Source organism: Gracilinanus agilis, chromosome 3, assembly GCF_016433145.1.
Source record: "Gracilinanus agilis isolate LMUSP501 chromosome 3, AgileGrace, whole genome shotgun sequence".
Taxonomy (NCBI): Eukaryota; Metazoa; Chordata; class Mammalia; order Didelphimorphia; family Didelphidae; genus Gracilinanus; species Gracilinanus agilis.
Genome location: NC_058132.1, coordinates 601,063,092 through 601,089,548, shown reverse-complemented (window position 1 = coordinate 601,089,548; position 26,457 = coordinate 601,063,092). Strand labels below are relative to the sequence as shown.

At 35.5% G+C, this 26,457-nt stretch overlaps 1 protein-coding gene across 2 annotated transcripts in view; it reads right to left on the bottom strand.

Moving 5' to 3' along the window:
- Positions 1-8,495: 8,495 nt before the first annotated feature.
- The window catches only part of ZDBF2 (zinc finger DBF-type containing 2), a 48,165-nt gene continuing 30,203 nt past the window's right edge, over positions 8,496-26,457 (bottom strand). Inside the window, exon 5 of one of the 2 annotated variants that reach the window (XM_044670683.1) lies at positions 8,496-9,688. In XM_044670683.1, coding sequence (XP_044526618.1) covers positions 9,570-9,688 — 119 coding nt within the window. In that variant the 3' untranslated portion in view covers positions 8,496-9,569. Of the gene's footprint in view, positions 9,689-10,920; positions 11,256-26,457 lie in introns of those variants that run through there. The other variant, XM_044670682.1, reaches the window with a different exon arrangement.

Here is a 26,457-nt window from a genome sequence, read left to right as displayed (position 1 = left end):
ATACTAAGTAGGGGTATTTAATTGTTAACCAAAGTTTTAACTACAACTAAGTAAAGAGAATAAAGGATTCCCTTTTCACAAGATTAAACTCAGAATAGCAAAGAGAACCAAGAATTTCCTTTCACACAGCTCTGATCTGAACCCCTGAAGTCGGTGTTGACCTACCCATTGTGTCCTTAAAAGAACCATAAGGACAATTAAAGATCATTTTCCCTGCCTTTCTTTTGTGATAAATTCCTACAATCAGCACAGGATGCAAATTTTAAGATGGAAAGTTTCCATTTTCCAAACAAGCAAGTTGACTAGTAGAAGTTAGAATTGATTAAGTGATAAACAAGTGAGATTTTTTTGATGATCTGTAATTGATATTGATATTCCATAGAAATAAGTAGTAATAGTTACAAGAAGCTAAACTTTAGACTAAAAATTAGGGATCAGGAATTTCTGGATATCCTACAGAACCTGAGGTATAAGAATTAATTTTATAAAATGTTAACTTTGCAAAAGAATTCTTGTTAGTAGAAGGACCCTGCCCCCAAGATTCTGCAAGCAACCTGAAACAGAAGGAGCAGAGTCCAGATGAAGATGATTTCTGAAGATGAACTCTCCAATTATGCTTAATCAATGTCATTAGTTGTTGTTGCATATAGTGGAAACTGAGGCAAGTGATAATTATACAACTGAAATTAAAAAGAGGATGGTCTAGGGGCAGCTAGGTAGCTCAGTGGATTAAGGGTCAGGCCTAGAGACAGGAGATCCTAGGTTCAAATCCAGCCTCAGACACTTCCCAGCTGGGTAACCCTGGGCAAGTCACTTGACCCCCATTGCCCACCCTTACCACTCTTCCACCTAGGAGCCAATACACAGAAGTTAAGGGTTTAAAAAAAAAATAAAAAAAAAAAATATATATATATATAAAGAGGATGGTTTGTGTGGGATGATACTCCATGTGTAATTCTCAGACTATTATTTGGCTTGTAACCCCAATTCTCAAGACCCCTTAGTGTTACTATTCCTTAGACTAAAACTGTCTACCCCCCCTACTCCCACCCCATAAAACTTCTAGTTTTCCTGACCTATTATCAAAAACCTTGAGAAGAGTTATCTGTACCCTGAGAAGAAAGCCAACTATAAGATAAGCTGAAGGAGGGAAAGTACAGGAAGTTTCAAAAGTATCCTTATGGTCCCAGCCTGGGAATCCCATGATAGTCATGGGTTTTCTGGATCATGGGGGTCTTTAGGGATACGTAAATGTTGAAAAACATGCGCTCAAGACTGTAAACATCACAACCCCATCTCCTGTGGGATTGGGCAGAGGGAAGGAGAAGAATTTTATATTAGGATAATTATAAAAGTCTGTGATTGTACCTACAAGAAAGGAAGTTTTTGCCCCAAGCAAGCCATTTGTGTGGGCAGAATCCCTTTTCCTCCGATGTCTTCTTCAAATAAAGCATCTTATCAAGTCTCCTGTCTGCTCATTAAAGTGATGGGGGGGGTGGTACGAGCCTCCCCAGAATTCCACTCCACACCTTCTTACATTATGGCCTGATTTGTATTTATCAGTAGATATTATAGATGGCATATTTATTCAGAAGCAAGAGAATAAGAATAAAGCATCATTTCCTTTCTCCAAGCATTCATTTCATGTTTTATTTTACTACATCATATACAATGTGAAAACTATAAGGTCCAACTTATTTCTCATTAGAGCCTGTAAACCTTCCTGCAATAATAATGCTGAAATTTCCACTGCCTTTTCTGGGACTGTGTCTCCTATGAGATTGTGCTCCATTCTTCCCTTCCATGGATATCAAGTACCCTGTTGTGTACATGCCAGTGAGAAGTATAAATCTTTACAGCAAAGGAATAGCTGTTTAAGAAGCATAATTTCACAGAAAACAGAAGCACATTTTTTAAATGATGCTTGTTCTGCTTCTGATTGGCTCTATGCTCATTGATTACATATAGGTATTTTATACTTACAGTAGAATGTAAACTCCTTGGGATTGTTAGATTTTTCTTTATACCTATCACTCATCATGACACACAGCTGATGCTTAACAATAATCTGTGGCACTGACGAATTCAACAGATTTCATTAGAAATAATCCTACAAGCAAAGGCCAAAGTCCGCCCATGCCTTTGCATCTTGTGTGACTTTTATCCAAGAATTTCGAATGTGCTAGAAAGTATACTCCAGTTCTTTTTATTATTTTTGCAGAAGCCTTTAAAATACTTGGCTAATCATGTTATATCTCGTTTCTTGCTACTGGCAATTTTTCTCTTCTAGTCACATATTTCCTTAACAATGTCTTTAACACTACAACGTCTATGAAAGGCAACCTTAATAAATACAGCTGCTTATTTATACATAAAATGTTCTTTTCAATCCCTTTGGATTACCCGAAATTGTGATTCTTCTGAGAGAGATCTTGATAGTCTAGGCTTTATAGACCTATAGCATTGCTGGGAGAAAGCTGGTATTAAAAAGGTAATGGTAATGAGGACCTTTGGAGCAGAAAACAATAAACAATTCCTCTAATTTGGTCCAATTCAATTTCCTCTCCCTGGATCTGGCCTTTCTCATTGTTTATCTGTGATGTCTGTTCAATATGTATATGTACTGATGGATGAACTTAGTGGCCTAATCAATTATATACCACAATTGGGCAATAAGAAGACTGGGCATGCTTCAATGGCTTTATTTTTCCTATAAGGATAGCATAGTAAATCATTTTTTACCACTTTTGAATTTTAAAAAAGTTACTTTATTATTATAATTTTTATCATCAGCTTTTGTTTTTTAGATCACTTTCATTTCTGAATATCTCACTCCCCTTTTCAACCAAGTAAGCCATCCCTATAAAAGATAATAAGAAGATACAATTCAAAACCCAGCATGTAAACAATCTGACAATCATTTAATATTACAATATTCTAGGACTTGGTATATTTTCTCAACTCTTTTCCAGGATTGAGTTAACTTGGTTCTTATCCTCAGTGTTCAGATACTTTTTTTGGTCTCTCAATTTTCAGTGTTGTAGTTACTGTGTATATCATTAATCTTGTTCAATCTATTACTCTGCATCAGTACATGAGATTTTCATCATATTTTGAATTTATCATATTCATTTTTATGGGACAGTATAATTCTATTACTTTAATATACTTAGCTATTCCCCAGAAGATGGGCATCTACTTTACTAACACCAAAAATGCTGCTACAAATATTTTGGCCATTATTCAATCTTTTGACCTACTTGAGGATATTAGTTCAATCACCTTCAAATAACCATGGATCTCCCTGAGGAAGTCCTACAGTTTTTATGTACTCAGTGAATTTGTCACTTTTATCTATTAAAAAGGGACGATTGTAAAGTTCAAAGTTGTTAGGGAATATATTTTATTTAAATTTCACGAAGTGCAACTGCTATTGCAATGGGAAACACCATTTTAAAAATCTCATCTCCATGTTTTATGCTTCACTTGATATTGATACTCAGGCTACAAAATAAAGTTATTTCCATGGAAATATCTGTCATGGAATAATCTCAATACATTCATAAACTAACATCTTGGTTTTTAAATTTTTTTTCTTTTAAATCCTTACCTTCTTCTTTAGAACTAATACCGTGCATTGGTTCTAAGGCAGAAGAGTGGTAAGAGCTAGGCAATGGGGAGTTAAATGACTTGCCCAGGGTCACACAGCTAGGAAGTATCTGAGGCCAGATTTGAAACCATGACCTCTCATCTCTAGGCCTGGCTCTCAATCCAATGAGCCACTCTGCTTGCCCCCTAATATCTTATTTTGAAGATAGTTTTTAAACCTACTTTTTAACAAATCAAATGTTTTTGTGTAATCAGTCAACAATAGATGTAATAACACCATATATTCTTTGTACCTCTCAGTCAAGTGAGTGTCAATGTAGATGTGATGTGATGTACAAAATCACTTGAGAATTTTCTCTTCTCATATTTTTATCAAGGGAACTCTTGTTTAGAGGTAATTCTTATAAAGATGCTATAGAAATAAGAAAGTAAACATATGACTCAGTAGTTGCTCATTTTTCCTATTGTTTTTTGGGAATTCTATTCTTTTGAAGCTTTCCCTCTTTGGAATGCCTTGAAAATTAATTCCTCAAGTGTCATTAGGTCTTGTTGCTGCCACTTGTTCATTTCTTCCTTATTTATTTAGTCGGACTAAATCACAATTCCCAATCTCATCTTGTAGAGTATTACTGCCAGCTTTTTACATAGTTCAGCAGTATCAGAAGTAAGAAATCCACTATCATTACTGATGAAAATTAATCACTATAGAAATGTCACCTTAAATTTAATTTTATACCTATTTGTTATCCTTGTGATTTCATTTGCATATTCTTTCAGGATCACGTCTCAGGGAGAACCTCATATGAGCCATACAGGCTTTTCCCCTTGCCCAATTTTCACTATTCTGTGACTGCTACTTGTAATCTTAAACCAACCTTCAATATTAATGCTTTACAAATGACTTTATTGTCTTTGGCTGCCACATTTCCAAGTGTGCAAAAAAAAAATCAAATATTTGCTAGCTAAGGCAATTTTGATACTCTTAGCTTACTATACCCCAAATCTTTTGCATGCTACATTTTCTCTAAAACATGGTTTCATAATTAAGGTAATTATATGCTGACTTTTATCTACTTCCCATTTGGGGTAGTCAATAGCTTGTTAAAAGATTAGAATAGTAATACTATATCTTCCCATTTTTATTCTTTCTTTTAATTTGTTATTGGTTTTAACTCCCCCTAATCATTCTATGTGTCTACACATACAAAACTGATTCTTAAGTTAACTCCCACAATGGCAATAAGACATTTCCTGTCTTCATTTAATGCAATGCCTAACACATAATAGGCATTTAACAAAAGTCGGTTAATCACTTGTTAAAAATGATTTCATTTTGGGTCATTCTGTTTGGCTTTCATTATATCCAGCATCTTCTTCCAATTCTCTTCATGATGGACAGACATGAATAATATATAATCCTTTGGCTTCTTTAATATTTTGATCCCAAATTATATCTTTTACCATATTTCTTACTTTCCTCACTTGTGCTTATTTTTGCACGAGGTCACCAAGTAGCAATGTATGTCTTAATGTGAAAAATATTACCAAGTTTAAAAGAATGTCTTTACTTCTTCATTGCCTATAATAGATACTGGACACATAAGTTACATTTTTTTGTGCTTTTCTATTTTCATATGTCCTCCATAAACAATGCAAGGTGAGATCTCCAAGTTTCCCGTAAAATGAAGTTTCTTTTCACATATGAGCACAATTCCAACTCCTATATTTTTCAAGGAGACACTGAGCACTACCCCTCCATTTATCGGTAATGTCTATCTTCTGGTTTCACTTGTAGAGAGAATGTCAATATGGATATGATTAAGCAGTAATATTCGGTGACCACTGGAAAAGAATTATATATATATTTAGAGTATAATCAGTTAAATTAATATTGGTACACAATCCCTAAAAACTATGAGATACCTAGCCACTCCATTGCCATCATTGCAGAAGATAGCAGATAACTTTGCATATATAACCTCAAGCATGACCTACAATTTAGACATAAGTTTTTGTTTCATGAGAGATCTGAGCCTTCCTAGCTGGGTCCTAGAAATTATAGGCTACTCATTCCTTTCCTCTTCCTCTGGCCCACGCTTGGACCTTACTCAGTCTTGTGCAAAAGTGTCCTTGCTGTAGTTTCCTTTAAAAAGCTTGTACAGGGCAGCTGGGTAGCTCAGTGGAGTGAGAGTCAGGCCTAGAGATAGGAGGTCCTAGGTTCAAACCCCGCCTCAGCCACTTCCCAGCTGTGTGACCCTGGGCAAGTCACTTGACCCCCATTGCCCACCCTTACCACTCTTCCACCTATGAGACAATACACTGAAGTACAAGGGTTAAAAAAAAAAAAAAAAAAAAAAAAAAAAAAAAAAAAAAAAAAAAAAGCTTGTACACTTTCATCCTATGCTTACATACCGGGTATTGGATTAGTCTACTTCAAAACTATTGTCTTCACATCACTATTCAAGAGTAGTCTGGTTCCATTGAACCTACCAGATCAAATCCAAATGCTTCCACCTAGCACTTACGGCCCTTTAACAAACAAGAAGTTTAATGTCTTTATCTTTTCTCATTACTTCCTAATATAAAAAAGTAAGTTGAGCTATACGTCTGCTGAATCCAGAAAACACTAGCTTTTAAGTTGTCCCAAGACTCACTTTGGTGCCAAGTACACAGCAGGCTTATATGATCTAAAAGATATAGAGGTGTGCAATCTACTTTAAGACAGATGGAAATTCTTCCATATTAACAGATGGTCTTCATGAATTGATAGGACTAAAAATCATCACTTAGCCTCTAAATTTAACTGTTAGAGATAACTGACACCATACATTACCAAGCCAATATTTCAAGCCCCCTCCAGCCTCTTAAAACCTACCAGTTTGTATTTGCACAAAACAAATAAGTAAATGCAAATTAAGTTCAAGGCTTCCCAAATAAACTTTTAGTGTTTTCTAGAAAAGCATTATTTTTTTGGCAAACTAATTCTTTATGATTATTTATGATTTCACAGGAAAAGATTATTAACTTAGCAGAACATACCCGGCAGTAGAATAACACAGCTCCTGGTACCCACTGTCAGGAGCTAGAGCTGTCCTGAATGCATGACCAAGCAGAGTCCATGCCCCACCCGTTGGCCACTCAGGGTTGAAACCTACTGCACTATGGTCTTTTGCAAATCTACACCGAATCACTGAAAAAAGATGACAATGTTGCATTAGCACCAAATTCTCAGCCATGTGGAGGCCTCCACTATCATCAGACATCCTGTGCCAGTCCCACCTGGAATTTGGGTTTGCAAGTCTCCTTGTCCTAGAATCTAGCCCCTCTTTTTAGAGGTTGTGCCTGTTCTCCTCCCATCACAACAATGCCACAGCAGCAGGGGTTCTCTCTGAACCCCAAGGCTCCCACCTCTTATTCCTCCTTTCCCAATCATGGTCTAAAATTGAGGAGAGGTCATTAATCCCATCCCTCTTAGGCTAAGCAGAGCTGTCTCGGCCTTGTGTAACCAGGAAGGCACCAGCCGCCAGGCTCCCTCCAAGATCTAGGCTCTTAGAACTTAATCTAGAAATAGGGCCTCAAGCATCGAGCCTGACCAGAAGTTAAGCACATGCTCCATAAGATGTATATCTTCTAATGTAAATAAAAGGGAAAGGCCCTAGAATTTGAGCAAGACTTCAATCAGGATGCTGGGGACCTAATCACCAGGCTTTTACTGATCCTGCCTGCCTAGGCAAAAAACTACCTTCTCATCCTGCCCTTTCAAGTTCTCATGACCACCCATCCATCACGTCTCTATCCACTTGTTCCAGAGGAACGCCTCTTCACTCCTTAACTTCCCTTCACCTTAAGGTTTCTTTACATACTCCTATGTGCTAAGCAACAAAATCTGGCTTCTCCCAGAAGACACAATCTCTTTCTTCCAGGTCTTCCACATCAGGCCAAGAAGAGGAGGAGGTACTGGCATTTCTAAACCTTTTTTTTTTTTTTTTTTTTTTTTTTGCTATTCATTTCATTAATCTATATCAACATATCCAGGTTCTCTTCTTGTCATTATCCATTCATCCTCATGAAGAATAAAATCCTCAATTTTATTTGCATAAAATGAATGAACCCAGGGGTTCTAAATTAAGGCAACATTTTTCCTCTTTGGAATACTTGCCCTTTAGAAGTTGAGGCAGTCTTATATGCTACCTCCATGCCTTTATACAAGCTACCATTCTCCACTATGCTGGAATACATTTCCTCTTTTACTTAGCTTCTTAGAATCCTTAGTTTCCTTTGAAGCCTAGCTCAGATGTCATTTCCTAGTGCCCTTCTCCAAATCAAATTAAATTATAATTAGTTATTTTTGCATTTGTTGTATTCTCCAATAGAATATAAAATCTTTGAGAGTAAGGATTGTTTTCCATTTTGTCTTTTTATCCACAAATGTGCCTTATAAATATGGCAGATTGAAGTTTAATAAATGTTTCTAGGTTTCTCCCAAACATCTAGGTTTGGAAAAGACCTTAAAAGTTCATCTAGTCTGGCATCCCCACCCATATAAAAATACCTTCTCTGACATCTCTGACACATAGTGATCCATTCTCTACTTTCACTCCCTCAGAAACTTTTTGCTTTATTAATATTCTTGGAAAATGGTTAAATTTAGTTACTACATGTATAAATGACTAAAAATCAAACCTCCAGATTCCTTTAAGAATGAATTTGAACTAAATAACAATTAAACAAACAAGTAATATCTCTGTAAAACTGAACCCATGTTTCTTATACATCAGGCTCATTTTAATAACATACAAAAATAACTCTCTTAATAATTAACTATTAAATTCCTACTATGTGTTAGGCACTGGAGGATACAAATGCAAAAACAAAATAGTCCTGGCTCTCAAGAAACTTATTCTGGTTTTTTAGGAGATACAACACGTTTACAAATAAGTAAGTGTAATGGGTGCTGATCAGATAAGCAAATATGGATTAGATCATGATTGATGGAATAATGACAGGAATAATTAATGAGAATTAAGAAAAGAATCTTGAAGATGGCAATATTATGGGTTCTGAAAAAGGTTCCAAAAGCTAGTGGTGAGTGGGAAGAGCAGCAAGGCCTATGCTGTCATGGAAGCGAGATATGCTGGTCATGGTTAGCATTAGTCCACTTGGGCAAAAGGGAAAAGATTCCTGAAAGGAAGTAACATGTATTTGAACTGGAAAGATAAGCTGAAGCCAGTTTGTGAAGAGTTTTAAATACCAAACAGTAAAATATGTATTTTATCCTAATGTCAATGGAGAACAACCGAAGCTTTATGAACAAGAATGACATGGTTGGACCTATGCTTTACTCCCATCAACAGCAACTTCATGAAGACTGGAGAGGGGATAAACTGGTTCTGGGAGGCAGGTAGTAAAATAGTCTAGGGCCTAGAGGTAGTAGAGGGCCTAGTCTTGGATTTGGGTCATTAAATATTTATTATACCAATCAGAATAATAACATAGTCTATTTAACATTTTTTTAAAAGGAAGAAATTCAATTATATGGGAAAATGCATATTCCCAAGACCATGGAGGAACTGGTACAGGACCAAACTAAGTAAAAACCAAAAATTAGTAATATTCTAGACTGGCCCAGTGACCTTAGAAATGAGGAACAAAAAGCATTCATAAGAAGCAATAGGATGGAAGAAGAATTTGGAGCAATGACTGATGAATATTTAAGAAAGTAACTCTTATGTGCCTTTTGATACTCCCTGACAAGTTATTTGAAAAAAAAGTACCTACCAATAAAGTTTTCATTTCTGAGTCAACACTTAAGGTGCTTTGGATAGCTTTGGAAAGACTAGGCTGTTAAGAGTTATCTTTTTTTTTTTTTTTTTTTTTTGGTAAATGATAAAATCTAGACTTACCCACACAGTAGTCCTGATGGTACTCTTGCAAGTCTCTGAACTCTAATGTTTCTCAAGTCAATTCCATTTGATTCTTATGCGATTCTTGACAATTCTTTTCACCAACCTAAAAATGTCTCTACAGTTTTTGTTGGATGATGTGTTCTGTGCTTTCATCCTTGAATGCAGTGTGGTTCCTGGTTAAATGACCATGTTCAGAATACATATCATTTGCAAAGCCTGCTACTAATACAAAATTCTAACATAAATATGAAGTGAACTCAACAGAAACAAACCAAACATAGACATATGAAGGAACCACAAGAAACTGCCTATCACTGATAATAAAATAAAATGATATAGTAATCTTTGTAATTATATAACTTTCTTAAGGTGTGTCAGTTAACTTTTAAAAATCATTTTCCTTTAGTCCACATACACCTCTGGAAAGCAAAGGAAATCTATAATAAAAAGATCACTGTTTTCTCATATGAAACCATTTGTTACATTTTATATTGTGGAGATCTGAAGGGTTTATTTGTTTGCTCCCTGGGGCTGATCAAGATGGGGTTAAGGCAGCATTCCTTAAGACAAAGCTGAGAGAGACACTTAGAAAAGACTTTGCATTTAGCTCTATCGCCCTCCTCTTATTCCTATTGCATACTAGTTTCTCCAAACCCCTTAGAAATTATCATATGCACCTTTTTTATCCCTCAAAATAGTTGCTTAGCACGGCTCTTGTGTGTATCAAAAGTAAAGAATATTGAGCTGGCTATGGTTTTTTCCACAAGGGAAAGTCTACTTCAAAAAAATATATATAATGGATGATTTTTCATGTATATATGGTTATTTGTAGTACCATTTTTAGTAAGTTCATGTCATTCCTCGACCACTACTCAATCAGTATTCTAAAGTGTTACATAGCTATTTCAGATTTATTATATGATTATGAAGTGAAGTCAAATAATTTCTGTTAAATATAAAACGCTAAAGAATCTATAGTCTTTACCTAAAGTAAAGGAACAAAACTAATTTTCTTTTAAGAAACTCTTTGGAAACACTTTGCCTCATTGTTATATGACTAATAACATAAAATAGGTATTTTAATAATGAAGGAAACACAAACACCCCAAACCCAATCTTTTATTGTTAAATCAAGATTTATGATTTTTCTCAAAAGGTTTGGTTAGAGGAATAAACTGATTCGTAGCTTTAAAATACTGCAAAATTAAAAACCATAATTTCTGGGTATGCTCACTGATAAATCTTTAAGTAACCTACTGCAAAAAGGCTCAGGTCTACCAAAACTATCTTCCTATTTGTTATTTCTCTAATTGTGGCTGTTGGTGATAGCAACACTTTTCTAAAGAGAAAATTAAACATTTGGTATGTCTAGATGATACTTTAATTTGATGTGGTGCTCTTTGAGTGGAAGAAATTTGTCCCAAATTTGGGGGACCTCCAAAGACAAAACAAAGTTTCCAGAATTCAAACCAGCAAATATTTATTAATGAATTACTTGTCACATATGAGGCACAACTATACATTCCAGCAGATATTTGGTGATTATCCTCAATACTATTAAATTTGCAAAACATAAGCCAAAATTAAATATTAAGATGAATTTGGAAATAGGGGGAAAATCAATAATCCTTCAAAGGTCAGATTAAAAAAATTATTTGAAGTGAAATGACTTGGAGTTCATTGAAAAACTCTTTTGTGGGTAAGACATCAGTTCTGATATGTAGAGGGAACAAAAGAGATCTGAAAATAAAATATTAAGAGGTATAAGGGAGATAGCAAAAATTCCAAGAAAAGAACATAAAAACAATCTTACAAATTAAACAGGCCAAAAAATTTTAATAAATGTTAGCTTAGAAGTATAAGTAACTGAAAAGAGATCAAAGGATTTTAAGACAAAAAATTTTTCAAAAGGAGTAAAAAAAGTAACTTAGAAAAGGAAAAAACAAGGCATTGCTCAAATTAAGGCAGTGGTCTTGGGCATATGTGACTATGGAGTAATGAGTGAGGTTGGTTCCATAAGACATACACAAAAGTAAGTTTCATAATTTATAAGCCACATATCAAATCATTTATGAAAAAAGGAAAGTAAAAAACACCCCAATATTTTAAGATCTTTCCTATAGAAATTTTAATAAATTGTCTTGCATTCAAACTTGTGTATGAATTTTTGTTAAGTATTTTACACGAGACATAAAAAAGTGTTAAATGTTCTATATTTGAAATATGTGAAAGACTGGAGATTTCCACAAATCTTTTATTAAAAGGAAAAAAAAATCTATACACACTCAGATCAGTGGTATGTTTAATGACTTTAACTTGGTAATTTACTTGGCCACTTTTGACAAAGTCATAGAAGGCATAAAATGGATTCAGGGAAGGGCTGAGGATTTTTGTTGTACAACAGGGAATAAGAAATAAAATTATGAAGGAGGAAGGAAAAGAAAAAGTAATCTAAGGAATAACCAAGGGAGGCAGGAGATTTGGAGAGGGGTGGGGGCAGAAGAGGGAGAAAAGAACCAAATGTTGTTTTAAAGTACCATGTTAAATTTATGAATATGTAATCCTTAGAGGAACAAAAATTGGTTTCTTTTCAACATGAAGTACCTCAGTTTCATCATCTATAAAATGAGGGGGGATGGACTAGTTGCCACTGAGGTCCTATCTGGCTCTAGCCAAGAAGAGCTGGGTTCAAATTCTATCTCTTGTAGTTATTAGCTGTGTGACAGAACAAGTCTCTAGACTTTTTTAGGTCCAGTTTCTTCATCTGTAAAATGAAAGGGTTATATAAGATGGCCTTTTTAAAGTCCCTCTTAGCTCTAAGAACTATGATTAATGAAAAGAAACAAAAAATCAAAAAGATTTAAGCTGTTAGGGCCATAGGCTGAAAGCCTAGAGATGATCTACTCCAACTTCCTTTCCTCATTTTAGAGATAAAGAAACTGAGGCCCAGAGAGCTGAAGTGATTTTTCTCAAGGTCACACAGATGGTAAGTGGTAGAGCCAAGATTCAAGCACATGTTCTTTGACTCCAAATTTATTTTTCTTTCTCTTTCCATGCCACCTTCTCATTCCACAATATTGTATAAATGAGGTTATAATTAAAACAATCTTTTCTCAGACATGAGAGTGCTTTGAATGTTCAGAAAACTCACTGAGCACCTGAGCTCCCAGATTTCACTTCTATCAGTCTCCTACGGCTGCTTCCTCATCCAAAAGGAGCCTCAGGACACCGAGTTCTAGAATTGCAAGTTGGTCAGCACTCTATGCCTCAGGATTCTCATTTTAAAAATTAGCAAGTTGAAGCAAATAATCTGTAAGAACTCTTCTAGTCCTAAAATTCTATTATTTTACAATTCTTTCTCTTTAATAGCTGAAAATGAATAACAAAAAAAGTCTGTATTTCAGATATGAGGGAAACAGAATGAAAAGCCTGTGGGCAAACTGCATTCAACATAAACAGAAGAAAATATTCATACTAAAAAAAATAAAAATTAGATCATAGGTTTTTCGTGTGTGTGTGTGTGTGTGTGTGTGAAATGCAAGAAAATACCATAAAAAACTTCTGGATGAGTTCTATTTTATATATATATACATATATGTCATATATACACACACACATATATTTACAAACACACATACAGATACTTATATATGTACTATATACACAAAAGATACATGAATACTTCAAGGCACAGCTTGATAAATATACTATTATTCTAATATCTAAATGGAGTATTAAATAAGTGACTATTACCCCTATTTTCCCAAATTACATTTTGGTACCACATTTCTAAAACATTTATATTGGATATTTTCCAATTTTTAAATCTTTCCTTGAGTGGATTTTAATCCATTTCTCCTCTAATAATTTCTCCTATTAAATAAGAATGGGAATGGAAATTGTTTGCTTTAGGAACCCTCAGACCTCCAGGGCTCTCTACCTCTAAAAACAACTACTGTCAAGGCCAAAGGCACTGTACTGATATGGTTACTTTCTTCTATTTAAATCAATGCCAAATGACATTTTTACAATACCCCAGTTGGCAACAGGACTGAAGATATCCCTGATGCAGGATATTTGAATTGCGAAACCAATCACTGTTACACTGATAAATTTTATTATGAGTAAATGAAGTGATGCATTACAAAGTACTAACTTTACTAGGGACTATTTGACTAGGGCAAGAACATTATTCTTTTTAAAAAAGTATTTCTCATAGTGTATCTGCATTCTTTACAACATCAGCAATGTTCACAACTCACCATACTTCCTAAGGTTTTTTGTTTGTTTTTTTTTAGTTACTGGCTCCTTTATTGTCAAACCAACTTTAAAATGTACTTTGGTTGTTATAATTCTCAGATTTCTTGAGCATTCCCAGAAAAGGTTTCTAACATGTACAAAAAATATAGGCAATGTTCAACACACAATAATACATTTTGTTATCTGGACATCTTTGAAAACAAAAATTTACCAAGACTTACCCTTCAAATGTCTTTCTTTAAAAAAATAGTACACTGTTAGTCTTTATACTGGTTTTAAAAGAAAATATATAATTATTTCAATGTTTACTTAAATATAGTTGATCTTTATAAAAAAAAAGTGTTACCCTGATTAAGAGCCCTATTTACATTAAGGACTTAAATGCACAAATGGAAAACAATCTTTTACATCACAAGGTCCACATACTTTGTGTATCTTACTAGAGAGTTAACAATAAAAAGCTCTATTATAGGACAGGGACAAAGTTAATTAACTATTCATGACAGTGGCACTCAAATGTTTACTATTAAACTTTTCATGTATATTCTCAATAAAACATACAAAATAATCACACATTCTCTACCATGATGGCCCAATGTGTAATCTGCAAAATGGGCAAGAAAATATTTTGGCAGAAAAGGCTTTTTTTGTATCATACAAAATTCTGCTAGCAATAAATTTCCACAAGGTATTAATTTTGAGTTAAATTAGAATTGTATTTTAAAACACTCTTATAATGTATGTAAAGTGCTTTGTAACCAAGCGCTATATAAATGGAAGCTATTATTATTACTAAAATGTTAACAAAATTCTAACCTGTCAAAAGAAATAATCAATACTGTATCATAAGCTCTTATTTTCAATAGTTTTAGACAACCATAATATTCTTTTTCAAACTGAGACTTAAAATGTATTTCTATCTTTTAAAAAAGTTATTTATATGCAAATGTAAAAATGTTTGGTCATTTCTGAATTATAAGGAGTTCTCCTTCATAACAGCTATAATAATAATACCTTGCACTTATGTAGCGCATTTATTTCCAAAGTGCTTTCACATATATTATTTCTTTTTTTTTCTTATAACAAAAGCATGCAGAATTACTATTAAAGAGTACTTAATGGAATAATGCATGTGCATTTGAGACCCCCCCCACCCCATCCCACACCAGAAATATTTTTACATACCAATAATTTCTTTACTTCCCATCTGCAAAAGGATATATTTTTCTTCTGAGACCTAAGTTTTATAGGTCATTATGGGCTAGTGGTCCATGGCATTTTAGACAAAGAAATTAAAACATGTTTTGCACATTTACATGTGAATTTTTTAAAAGATATTTACCTTTTCTTTACATCTTATTTCTGATTCAATGTAAGAGCTTGCAAAATATAGTATAATCCATTGTTATTAATATCGTGTCTTTTGAAACATAGCTGCATACATTAAAAGTATGCTGGTAAATTATCCTACAAAATGAATTATTCTTATTCCCTAATATTAGTGTTATTTTTAAAAGGGGACTTCATCATACCAGGACGAAAAATTTATCAAGCCAAGTTATTTACTGAATAAAGATATTTAACAACATCTAAGTCAATGTTGTTATCACAAACTATAGCCATTACACCTCTTTTTGCTTGTCTCTAGAGTCCTGGAATTAGTTAACGATTTTAAAGATACTTAATGAAAGAATGTGAGTGTTCATAAAATAGACATCAGCATTTAAATAGTAGTCTAACTATTATTAGGTCTTTTGAAATAGTGAGTTTAAAAAAAAATTTGAATTTTATCTGCTTATATCACCTGACCAATGAAATTTGATTAGAGCTAAAAAAAAAAAAAACAACTAAATAGGCTTTTTTGACACATATTGTTGAAATATGAGCAGCAATGTGTTATAGGAGATACAAGTCTCAGCACAAGGAAAACACAGAATCAAGTCTCACTTCTGACACATAGTGGCTATATGAGCTTGGGCAAATCATTTACCCTTAGTGCATTCTAGGCAGCTCTCTAAGACTTTTACAAAAAAAGGTGCCAACCTGCACTGTGAGAAAGAGTTTCTTCATCATGGAGGTCCCAATATCAATAAATTCACTCTCTCTCCCTATCTCTATTTTTGGACAACATAACATCAAAAGATAACCTGAATATTCATATTTTAACTATATGTTCTGTGAGTTTAAAAGTCAAATGTAAATTTTTCATTGGGCAGGTTAAAAAAAAAGAAGTAGGACAAAAAAACTGGAAAGAATGAGATTTTCCTCCCACCCACAAACCTAAATTGTTACTATTTGGAAACTCGCAAGGATTTGAGCTTTTTTTGGGGGGAAGTGGGGCCAAATGAATGAAATTAGAGCATGAGAGAGCGCATATTTAATAATTGAAAAACTGATGAAAAATTTTTTGTTAGCTGGGAGATTTTGCAACTTTTTCCCCTATAGTCTTAAAAACAAGGTTAATTTTCATTCACCTAATCTTTCAGTTGAGATTCTACCAAGAAAGGAGGGAATTCTCTATTTGACATTTCATGGTCCCTTCCAGTCTTATGATTGAACTGTACTTACTTCATTTTCATTTACTAGTCTCATTCTGTACTGACACTGCTCCCAAAGCAGTCCTAAACACATATAATGTATGTGCATACAACCACTAATTTGTCATAAAAAATATGACGGTATTTGTTTCACTATATTTCCTGGGTGTCATTTTGACAATTTATTACAATCTGAGGCTACGAGAGGTACAATCACAAAGACTGAGAGGGAGAGCATCAAACTGGGGGCCAGTTTTAATATTTTATACTAAATTATATTATACAAGATCACAGTTTTTCTGCAGAAAAGGGTGGACAACAAGTGCATTTAAGTCTAAAAATAAGGCCCTAATTGCTAAATTCAAACAAATACAAAATTTCTGAAAAAACATTTATAGCAAAACAGTGCAATGTGTACTGTGCCCATATCCCAGCCATGTGAACTGAGTTATTAGCTTATTAATTTAAAATATATATTTAGCCAAGGTTTTGACTCCTCAGCTAGACAGCACAAAAATCTTTAGTTCATTTTCTCATTCAACTTGCCACTGGTTGTTGGCAAGGAAAGAGTTTTTGTGTTAAATAATGGTGTCCTCGTAGGACAAGATAAAGCAGGTAGTGTAGCAGTTCTAGAAGGCTGTTTTTCTGTGCTAAGTAGTCTTTGATCACTCACCTCCCACCTTGTAACTTTGGAAGAAGTCCACTCTGACTGTTCCAGAATAGACTCTGCTGAGGGTCTCTCTGGTGTTTCAGTAGCACCTGATGTGACTGTGGAGTTCAAAAACATTTTCTTGGGTCTTTTCCTCTTCTTTAACATTTTAAAATCAAGTTTTTGCGTCCTCAGGTATTTTCCCACAATAGTTTTTCTAGCTAGATGTCCACAACCCAAAACAGCAGAATATTTTGAGAGCAAAGGTGATATATACTTTCTTATTATTTCATTCTTTCTGCTCCTAATCCAGGGTATCTGTTTGCCCAAAGTGTTCTTAGTTCTTACTCTAGCAATTCCATGATGGAGAACCAAAAGTCCAGAAGCCTTTTTGGAAAAACCTGGGTCCTTACTATTTGCCTCCTTCCTTTTCCAGATTTTCTTTGGATTCTTCATTAGTAGCTTACTTCTGATTGATTTTACAGGTGTTCTGGTAACCCTCTGTTTACATGAGGCTGATCTGGAATAATTTTCTATTTGAACATGCCTGGTGGCTAAGGGTGAGACTGCTGACTGCCGATAAAATTTATTTACAGAACTGTCATTCAAAACTTCACAATCCTCTGAGGAAAGGTAAGGTCCATCCAGCTTTTGATTTGATGTTAAATCATCTCCCTTAGCTGAGGAAAGGTAAGGTCCATCCAATTTTTGACTTGATATTAAATCATCTCCATTAGCAGGGTCTGATGTAGAGGTATCAAGGTCTGATAAGTCAGAAGACTGGCTAGCTGGTAAACATTCTGTGTGAGAAGCAATATCTTTGTTCAACTTGACATTTAGGTTGAGACTTTTAAACAATTGTCTTACATGGGCAGGTTTTTTATCCTTTTCTCCTAATAAGTCAGTAGGAATTGTTTTCACGACTTTATTAGTCATTGGATCATAATACTTAAAAGAACATCGTTTGTATTTATATTTTATAGAATCTTTATTATCTATGGAATTGTGGTTTCTTCTCATTTTAAGATCTTCAAGATTTCCTTTACTCTGATTAGTCTCTGGGCAAGAAAGAACATAAACTACTGTTTCAGGTTGCACAGGGCTCAAAATTTTGGTATAGGATTCAGGAAGTTTAAGTGTACAAAATCTGGTACTCGTGTTTGGTGTCTTATCATTCTCCAACCAAATACCTGTCTCATTGTCCAATAGCTCTTGCTCACTAAATGCGTGTCTCCCAAATATTGAATAGTCTACCACATTGGTCTGAGTCCCATGGCTGACTTTAACAACTTGGCATCGAGAAGCCATACGCCACGTGCGCTTTTTAGGCCTCTTAGCTGGTGGAGCTTTGCATAGCGTATCTGAAGCCTCAGAAAAGTTGCCAAAACTACAAACACTTGCAGTATCATCAAATTCTGGCAGTGCTTTAGCTGATGTCTGACCTTTCTGATTATTTTCACTTGTTTTCTTAGTCTCAGGTTCATCATTAAAGTAACAACGGAAATTCCGGCCTTCCCGGAATTCACGCACCAGAGCTTCAATTTTTAAATCATCTTCATACATTATTTGAGTCCATGTTTTTCCCACAAAGGAAGGAGGCACATGAGGAAGAGCAGGAAGCACCGGCTCATCATAGCATTCCACTGTATTCATGTTTGCTTGTTGGGTATCCTCTAAAGAACCAACTTTAAGAACAGAGCTCAAACGAGATTGATAGTTTGCATCTTCCAGGTCCACATGCACCTCTGTCAGAAGGTCTATTTCTTTCATAGCTAATGTATGCTGGTCAGCTATTGATTCAATTGGGGCATCACAATCAAAACTCATTTCAGAATCTGTTGTTCTGTCATGATCCAAAATGGCAGATATATTAAAAAAGGAACTCTCCTCCTCTTGGCTGGACTGTATATTGGGCAGAATGACGTCTTCAACGACTTCGTTAACAGGAACTGTACCAATACTGCTCAACTTTGTTTCTGAGTTTTCTCCTAATGTGGGGGTGGACTCAAAGTTTAGTGAGCCACCAGTACCCATACACATAATGCTCAATTTTGTTTCTAAGTTTTCTCCTACTTTGGGAGTTGAATCAAAATTTAGTGAGCCAATAGTACCCATACCCACACTGCTCACCAATGTTTCTGAGTTTTCTCTTAGTTTGGGAATTGACTCAAAATTTAATGAGTCAACAGAACCCATACCCAAACTGCTCACCATTGTTTCTGAGTTTTTTCCTATTCTGGGAACTGACTCAAAGTTTAATGAGCCAACAGTCCCCGTTAGCACACTGCTTACCATTGTTCCTGAATTTTCTCCTAGTTTGGGAGTAGATTCAGTTAGTAGGTCATCAGTACCCAAATCCATACAGATCAATGCTATTTCTGAATTTTTTCCTAATTTGGTGGTTGACTCCAAGTTTAGTGAGTCATCAGTCCCCATATCCATACTGGTCAAGTTTGCTTCTAGTTTTTCTCCTAGTCTGGCAGTTGACTCAAAGTTAAATGAGCCATAATTCCCTATATTCATAATGGACAACAATGTTTCTGAGTTTTCTCCTAATTTGGCAATTGATTCAAAGTTTAGTAAGTCATTAGTCCCTATATCATCAATATTAGTCAATACTGTTTCTGAATTTTCTCCTAATTTTGGAGTTGACTCAAAGTTTAGTAAATCATCATTGCCCATATCCATAATGGTCAACACTGTTTCTGAATTTTCTTCTAAAATGCCAGATGAATCAAAGTTTAGTGAGCCCTCAGTCTCTATGTCCATATTGGTCAACTTTGTTTCCGAGTTTTCTCCTAGTTTAGGAGTTGACTCAAAGTTTAGTGAGCCACCAATCTCTATACCTATATTAGTCAAATTTGTTTCTGAGTTGGCTCCAAGTTTAGGAGGTGACTCAAGGTTTACTGAATCACTAGTCCCCATCACAATATAGTTTGCTATATTCTCTAAGTTTTCTCCAAATTTGGGAGGTGACTCAAAGTTGAGCAAACCACCAGTTCCTATATTCTTATTGATAAACTCTGTTTCTGAATTTTCTCCTATATTGGAAGCTGACTGAAAGTTTACCAAGTCATCAATTTCCATTGATATACTGATCAATCTTTTTTCTAGACTGGGAGTAGGCTCAAAGTTTAGTGAGTCATAAATCCCCATAATATTGATTAACCTTGATTCTGAATTTTCTTCTTGTTTGGGAGCTGACTCAAAGTTTAGTGAGCTATCAGTACCCACTCCAATATCAGTCAACAATGTTTCTGAGGCTGCTATCGGTATGGGATTTGGCTCAAATTTTGGTGAGTTCAACATAGTTTCTATGTCTTTTCTTATTCTGGGCATTGACTCAAAGCTTACTGAGTTACCAGTCTTCAAACCTACATTGACCAACTTTGTTTCTGAGTTGTCTTCTAATTTCGGATTTAACTCAAAGATTACAGTACTACGATTCCCCAAATTCATACTGATCAACTCTGTTTCCCTCACTTTTGGAGGTGACTCAAAGTTTGGTGAGCCATTAGTTTCCATACCCACACTGATCAATCTTGTTTCTGAATTTCCTTCTTGCTTGCGAACTGACTCAAAATGTAGTGAGCTATCTCTACCCACTCCAATATCAGTAAATAGTGTTTCTGGGTTTGCTACAAGTGTGGGACTTGGTTCAAGTTTTGGTGAGTTTAATACAGTTTCTAGGCTTTTTACTACTTTGGGCATTGACTCTAAGTGTACTGAGCTATCTGTCCTCAAATTCACATTGAGCAACTTTGTTTCTGAGTCTTCTAATTTGGGTTTTGACTCAAAGATTACTGAGCGAGTCCTCAAACTCATACCGATCATCTCAGTTTCCTCTACTTTTGGAGGTGACTCAAAGTTTGGTGAGCCATTAGTTCCCATACCAACATTGATTAATCCTATTTCTGAACTTTCTTGTTGTTTGAGAACTAACTCAAAATTTAGTGAGCTATCAGTACCCACTCCAATATCAACTAATAATGTTTCTGAGTCTGTAACTGGTATGAGACTTGGCTCAGGTTTTGGTGAGTTCGATGTAGTTTCTAGGCTTTTTCCTATTTGGGGCATTGACTCAGAGTTTACTGCGCTATCAGTTCTCAAATTCATGGTGACCAATTCTGCTTCCTCTACTTTTGGAGGTGACTCAAAGTTTGGGGAGCCATTAGTTTCCATACCCACACTGATTAATCCTGTTTCTGAATTTCCTTCTTGTTTGTGAAATGACTCAAAATTTAGTGAGCTATCAGTACCCACTTCGATATCAGTCAACAATGTTACTGAGTCTGCTACAAGTGTGGGATTTGACTCAGGTTTTGATAAACTCAAAATAGTTTCCAAATCTTTCAATACTTTAGGTATTAACTCAGCCTTAATAGAGCTATCTATTCTTAAACTCACATTAACCAACTTAGTTTCTGAGTCTTCTAATTTGGGATTTGACTCAAAGATTACTGAACTAACAGTCCCCATACTCATACTGATCAACTCTGCTTCCCCCACTTTTGGAGGTGACTCAAAGTTTGGTGAGCTATCAGTTTCCATACCCATGTTGATTAATCCTGTTTCTATATTTTCTCTTTGTTTGAGAACTGGCTCAAAATTTAGTGTGCTATCAGTACTCGCTCCAATATCAGTCAACAATGTTAGTGAGTCTGCTGAGTTACTGAGTATAGGTATGGAACTTGGCTCAAGTTGTGAGCTCAACATAGTTTTTAGACTTTTTCCTACTTTGGACATTGACTCAAAGTTTACTGAATTGCTAGTCCTTAAACCCATACTGACCAACTTTGTTTCTGAGTCTTCTAAATTCGTATTTGACTCAAAGATTACTGATCTAGCAGTCTCTAGATTCTTATCGATCAACTCTATTTCCCCCACTTTTGGAGGTGCCTCAAAGTTTAGTGAGCCATTGGTTTCCTTACCCATACTGATTAAATCTATTTCTGAATTTTCTTTCCGCTTGAGAACTGACTCAAAATTTAGAGAGCTATCAGTACTCACTCCAATATCAGTCAATAGTGTTTCTAAGTCTATTGCTAGTGTGGACCTTGGCTCAAGTTTTGGCGAGTTCAACATAGTTTCTAAGTCTTTTCCTACTTTGGGTATTGTCTCAAAGTTTATTGAGCCACCAGTGACCAACTTTGTTTCTAAGTCTTCTTTTAATTTAGGATTTGATTCAAAGATTACTGAGCTACTAGTCCTCAAATCCATTGTGATCAACTCTGTTACTTGCCCTTTTTGAGGTGATTCAAAGTTTGGTGAGCCATCAGCTTCCATACCCACATTGATTAATCCTGTTTCTGAATTTTCTTGTTTGAGAAGTGACTCAAAATTTAGTGAGTTATCAGTACCCACTCCAATATCAGTCAACAAAGTTTCTGAATCTGCTATAGGTATGGAATTTGGCTGAGGTTTTGATGAATTCAACATAGTTTCCAAGTCTTTTCCAACTGGGCTACCATTCCTTAAACTCACACTGACCAACTTTGTTCCTGAGACTTCTTCTAATTTGAGATTTGGTTCAAAGATTACCGAGTGACCAGTTCTGAAATCCATGCCAATAGACTTTATTTCTGAGTTTTCTCCTACTCTGGAAGCTGACTCAACATTCGGTGAGTCATCAGTTTTCATATCTACATTGATCGTTTCTGAATTTTTTCCTAGTTTGGGTGCTAACTCGAAGTTTGGTAGGACATCTTTATCTTTACCCATAATGACCAACCTTCTTTCTGAGTTTTCTTCTACTTTTGGAGTGGGCCCAAAGTTGAGAGAGCCATCAGTTACCATACCCATACCGATTAAGCTTGATTCTGAATTTCTTTCTTTTCTGGGAATTAACTCAAAATTTAGGGAATTACAAGTCCCTGTTCTATCAGTTTCTGAGTTTACTCTACGTATGGGACTTAGTTCAATGTTTGGTGAACTACTAGTAGTCCCCATAACAATACAGTTCAACATAGTTTCTAAGTTTTTTCCTACTTTAGGAATTGACTCCAAATTTACTGAGCTACCAGACAGCAAATCCATACTGATCAACTTTGTTTCTGAGTTTTCTCCTAATTTGGGAGATGACTCAAAGTTTTGTGAATCAGTTCCCATATCTACATCAGTAGCCTTTGTTTCTGGATTTTCTCTTAGTTTAGGAATTGAATCAAAGTTTAGTGGGCCACTAGTTCCCACACTCATAATTACTAACCTTCTATCTGAGTTTTCTTTCAGTTTGAGAGTGGACTCAAAATTTAGTGAGCCACCAGTCTCCAAATTCATACTGTGTAATCTTGATTTTGAATTTACTTCTTGTTTGGAAATTGGCTCAAAATTTAGTGAGCTATCAGTTCTCACTCCAATATTGGTTAAAAATGTTTCTGAGTTTGTTCTAGATATGGGACTTGGTTCTGTGTTTGGTCCTAAATCCATACTGATCAACTTTGTTTCTGAGTTTTCTCTTAATATGGGATTTGATTCAAAATTAACTGAATCACTATTTCCCAAATCCATACTGATTGTTTCTGAGCTTTCCCCTACTTTGGGAGCTGACTCAAAGTTTGGTGAGCTATCAGTTCCTAAACCCACATTGATTAAACATGTTTCTGAATTTTCTCCTAATCTGGGAGTAGAATCAGCATTTAGTGGGCTACTAGTACCCACACACATAATGACCAGTCTTCTTTGTGAGTTTTCTACCAGTCTATGGGTTGACTCAAAATTAAGTGAGTTACCAGTCCCTAATCCATTATCAGTCAACCATGTTTCTGAATCTGTTTTAGGTATGTGAGTTGACTCAAGACTTGGTGAGCTCCTAGTTCCTGTAACATTACAGCTCAACATAGTTTCTAAGTGTTTTCCTACTTTGGGTGATGACTCAAAGTTTATTGAGCTACCAGCCCCTAAACTCATACTGATCAATTTTGTTTCTGATCTTTCTCCTACTTTTGGAGCTGTCTCAAATTCTGGTGAGTCACTAGTTTCTATATTCACATTGATTAACCTTGTTTCTGAATTTTCCTCTAATCTGGGAATTGAATCAACATTTAGTGGGCTACTAGTCCCCACACCCATAATTACAAATCTTTTTTGTGAGTTTTCTCTCAGTTTAGGACTTGTCTCAAAATTTACTGAGCTACTAGTCCCCAAACTTATCAAATTTGTTTCTGACTTTTCTCCTACTTTAGGAGCTATCTCAGCTGAGCCACTAGTTCCTATATCCATATCAATAAACCTTGTTTCTGAATTTTCTCCTTGGTTGGGAGTTGATTCAACATTTAACGGGACACTAGTCCCTACACCAGTAATGACAAACTTTCTTTCTAAGTTTTCTTCTTTTGGGGGAGTGGATATAAAGTTTAATGAGTTGTCGGTCCCCAAACCTACATTAGTTAACACTGGTTTTGAGTTTGTTTTAAGTATAGGAGTTGACTCAAAGTTTGAGGAGCAATGGGTTCCCATAACAATACAACTCACACTAGTTTCTAAATTTTTTCCTACTTTAGGAGTTGACTCAAAGTTGGGTGAGCCACCAGTCCCCATACCAAAGCTGGTCAACTTTGTTTCCAAGTTTTCTCCTAGCTTAGTTGACTCAAAATTTACTGAACTACCAGTCACCATGTCAATGCTACTCAACTTTGTGTCCGAGTTTTCTACTAGTTTGGTAGCAGATGAATTGTTTACTGAGTCATTTGTCCCCAAACCTATATTGACCAGCTTTGCCTCTGAGTTTGTTCCTAATTCTGGACTTGACTCAAAGTTTACTGAGTCACTAATCCTTGAATCAATACTAACTAACTTTGTTTCTGAGCTTTTCCCTACTTCTGGAGCTGACTTAAAGTTTGAGGAGCCACTAGTTCCTATACCCACATTGATTAACCTTGTTTCTGAATTTTCTCTTAGTCTGGGAGTTGACCCAAAGTGTACCAAGTCACTAGGCCTCAAATTCGTACTGATCAACTTTGTTTCTATTTTTTCCCCTGTTTTGGGAGTTGACTCAAAGTTGAATGAGCCACCAGTCCCCATACCAAAGCTGGTCAACTTGGTTTCAGAGTTTTCTCCCAGTTTAGTTGACCCAAAGTTTACTGAACTACCAGTCACCATGCCAAAGCTGGTCATCGTTGTTTTTGAGTTTTCTCCTAGTTTGGGAGTGGAAACAAACTTAGGTGATCGACAAATTCCTATACCTAAACGACTCATTTTTATCCTTGGCTTTGCTTTTAATTTGGGGGTCAACTCAAAATTTAATGAACTACTGGTCCCTATACCAACACTGGGAAACTTTTTTCCTGAATTGTCTTCTACTTTGGGAGCAAACTCAAGATTCAGTGAGCTGCCAGCCCTAAAACCAAAACTGGTAAACTTTGTTTGGGAATGTGTTCCTAATTTGGGATTTCCCATACCAAAGCTGGTAAATTTTGTTTCTGAGTTTGCTCCTAGTTTGGGAGTAGATGCAGTTAAGTAGTTAAGTGAGTTACCAGTCCACATGCCCATATAGTTCAACTTTGGTTTTGAGTTTTCTCCTAATTTTGGAGTTGATTTAGAGTTTCCTGAGAAAGTAGTCCCCATACCCATACTGAATAATCTTGTTTCTGAGTTTGCTCCTAGTTTGGAAGTTGACTCAAAGTTTACCAAGCCATGTTTTCCCATATCCATGCGGCTAAACATTGTTTCTAAGTTTCCTCCTAGCTTGGGAGCTGACTCAAAGTTTAAAGAACCAAAAGTCTGCACACCCACACTGATCAATTTTGTTTCTGAGTTTCCTCCTAATTTTGGAGTTGACTCAAAGTTTACTGAATGAAAAGTCCCCATACCCATACTAATCAACTTTATCTCAGAGTTTTCTTCAAGTTTGGGAGTTGACTCAAATTTCAGGGAGCGACCAAACCCCATATGATTCAATTTTGTCTCTGATTTTGCTTTTATTTTGGGGGTTGACTCAAATTTTATTGAGCCACCAGTTCCCATGCCAAAACCAGCAAACTTTGCTTCTGAGTTTGTTCCTAATTTGGGAGTTGACTCAAAGTGGAGAGAGCCACCAGTTTCCATACACATACGGCTCAACATTGTTTCTAGATTTTCTCCTAGTCTAGATGTTGACTCTAAGTTTATTGAGCCACTTGTCCCCATACCCATACTGATCAACTCTGTTTTTGAGTTTTTCCCTCTCTGGGGAATTGATTGAAATTTCACTGAGCGACCAGTCCTCATACTGATCCGGCACAATTTTGTCTCTGGCTTTGCTCCTAGTCTCGGGGTTGACTCAAATTTTAGTGAGCTATCAGTACTCATACCCATGCCTCTCATTTCTCCAAATTTGGGAGCTGACCGAAAATTTAATGAACTACCAGTCCTCATACCCATATTGACAAATTTTGTTTCTGGATTTACTTCTGGAGTTAACTGAAAGTTTAGTGAGCTACCAGTACCCATACCCATATGGTTCAACATGGTTTCTAAGTTTTCCCCTAGTTTGGGTGAAGCCTCAAAGTTAAGTGAGCTA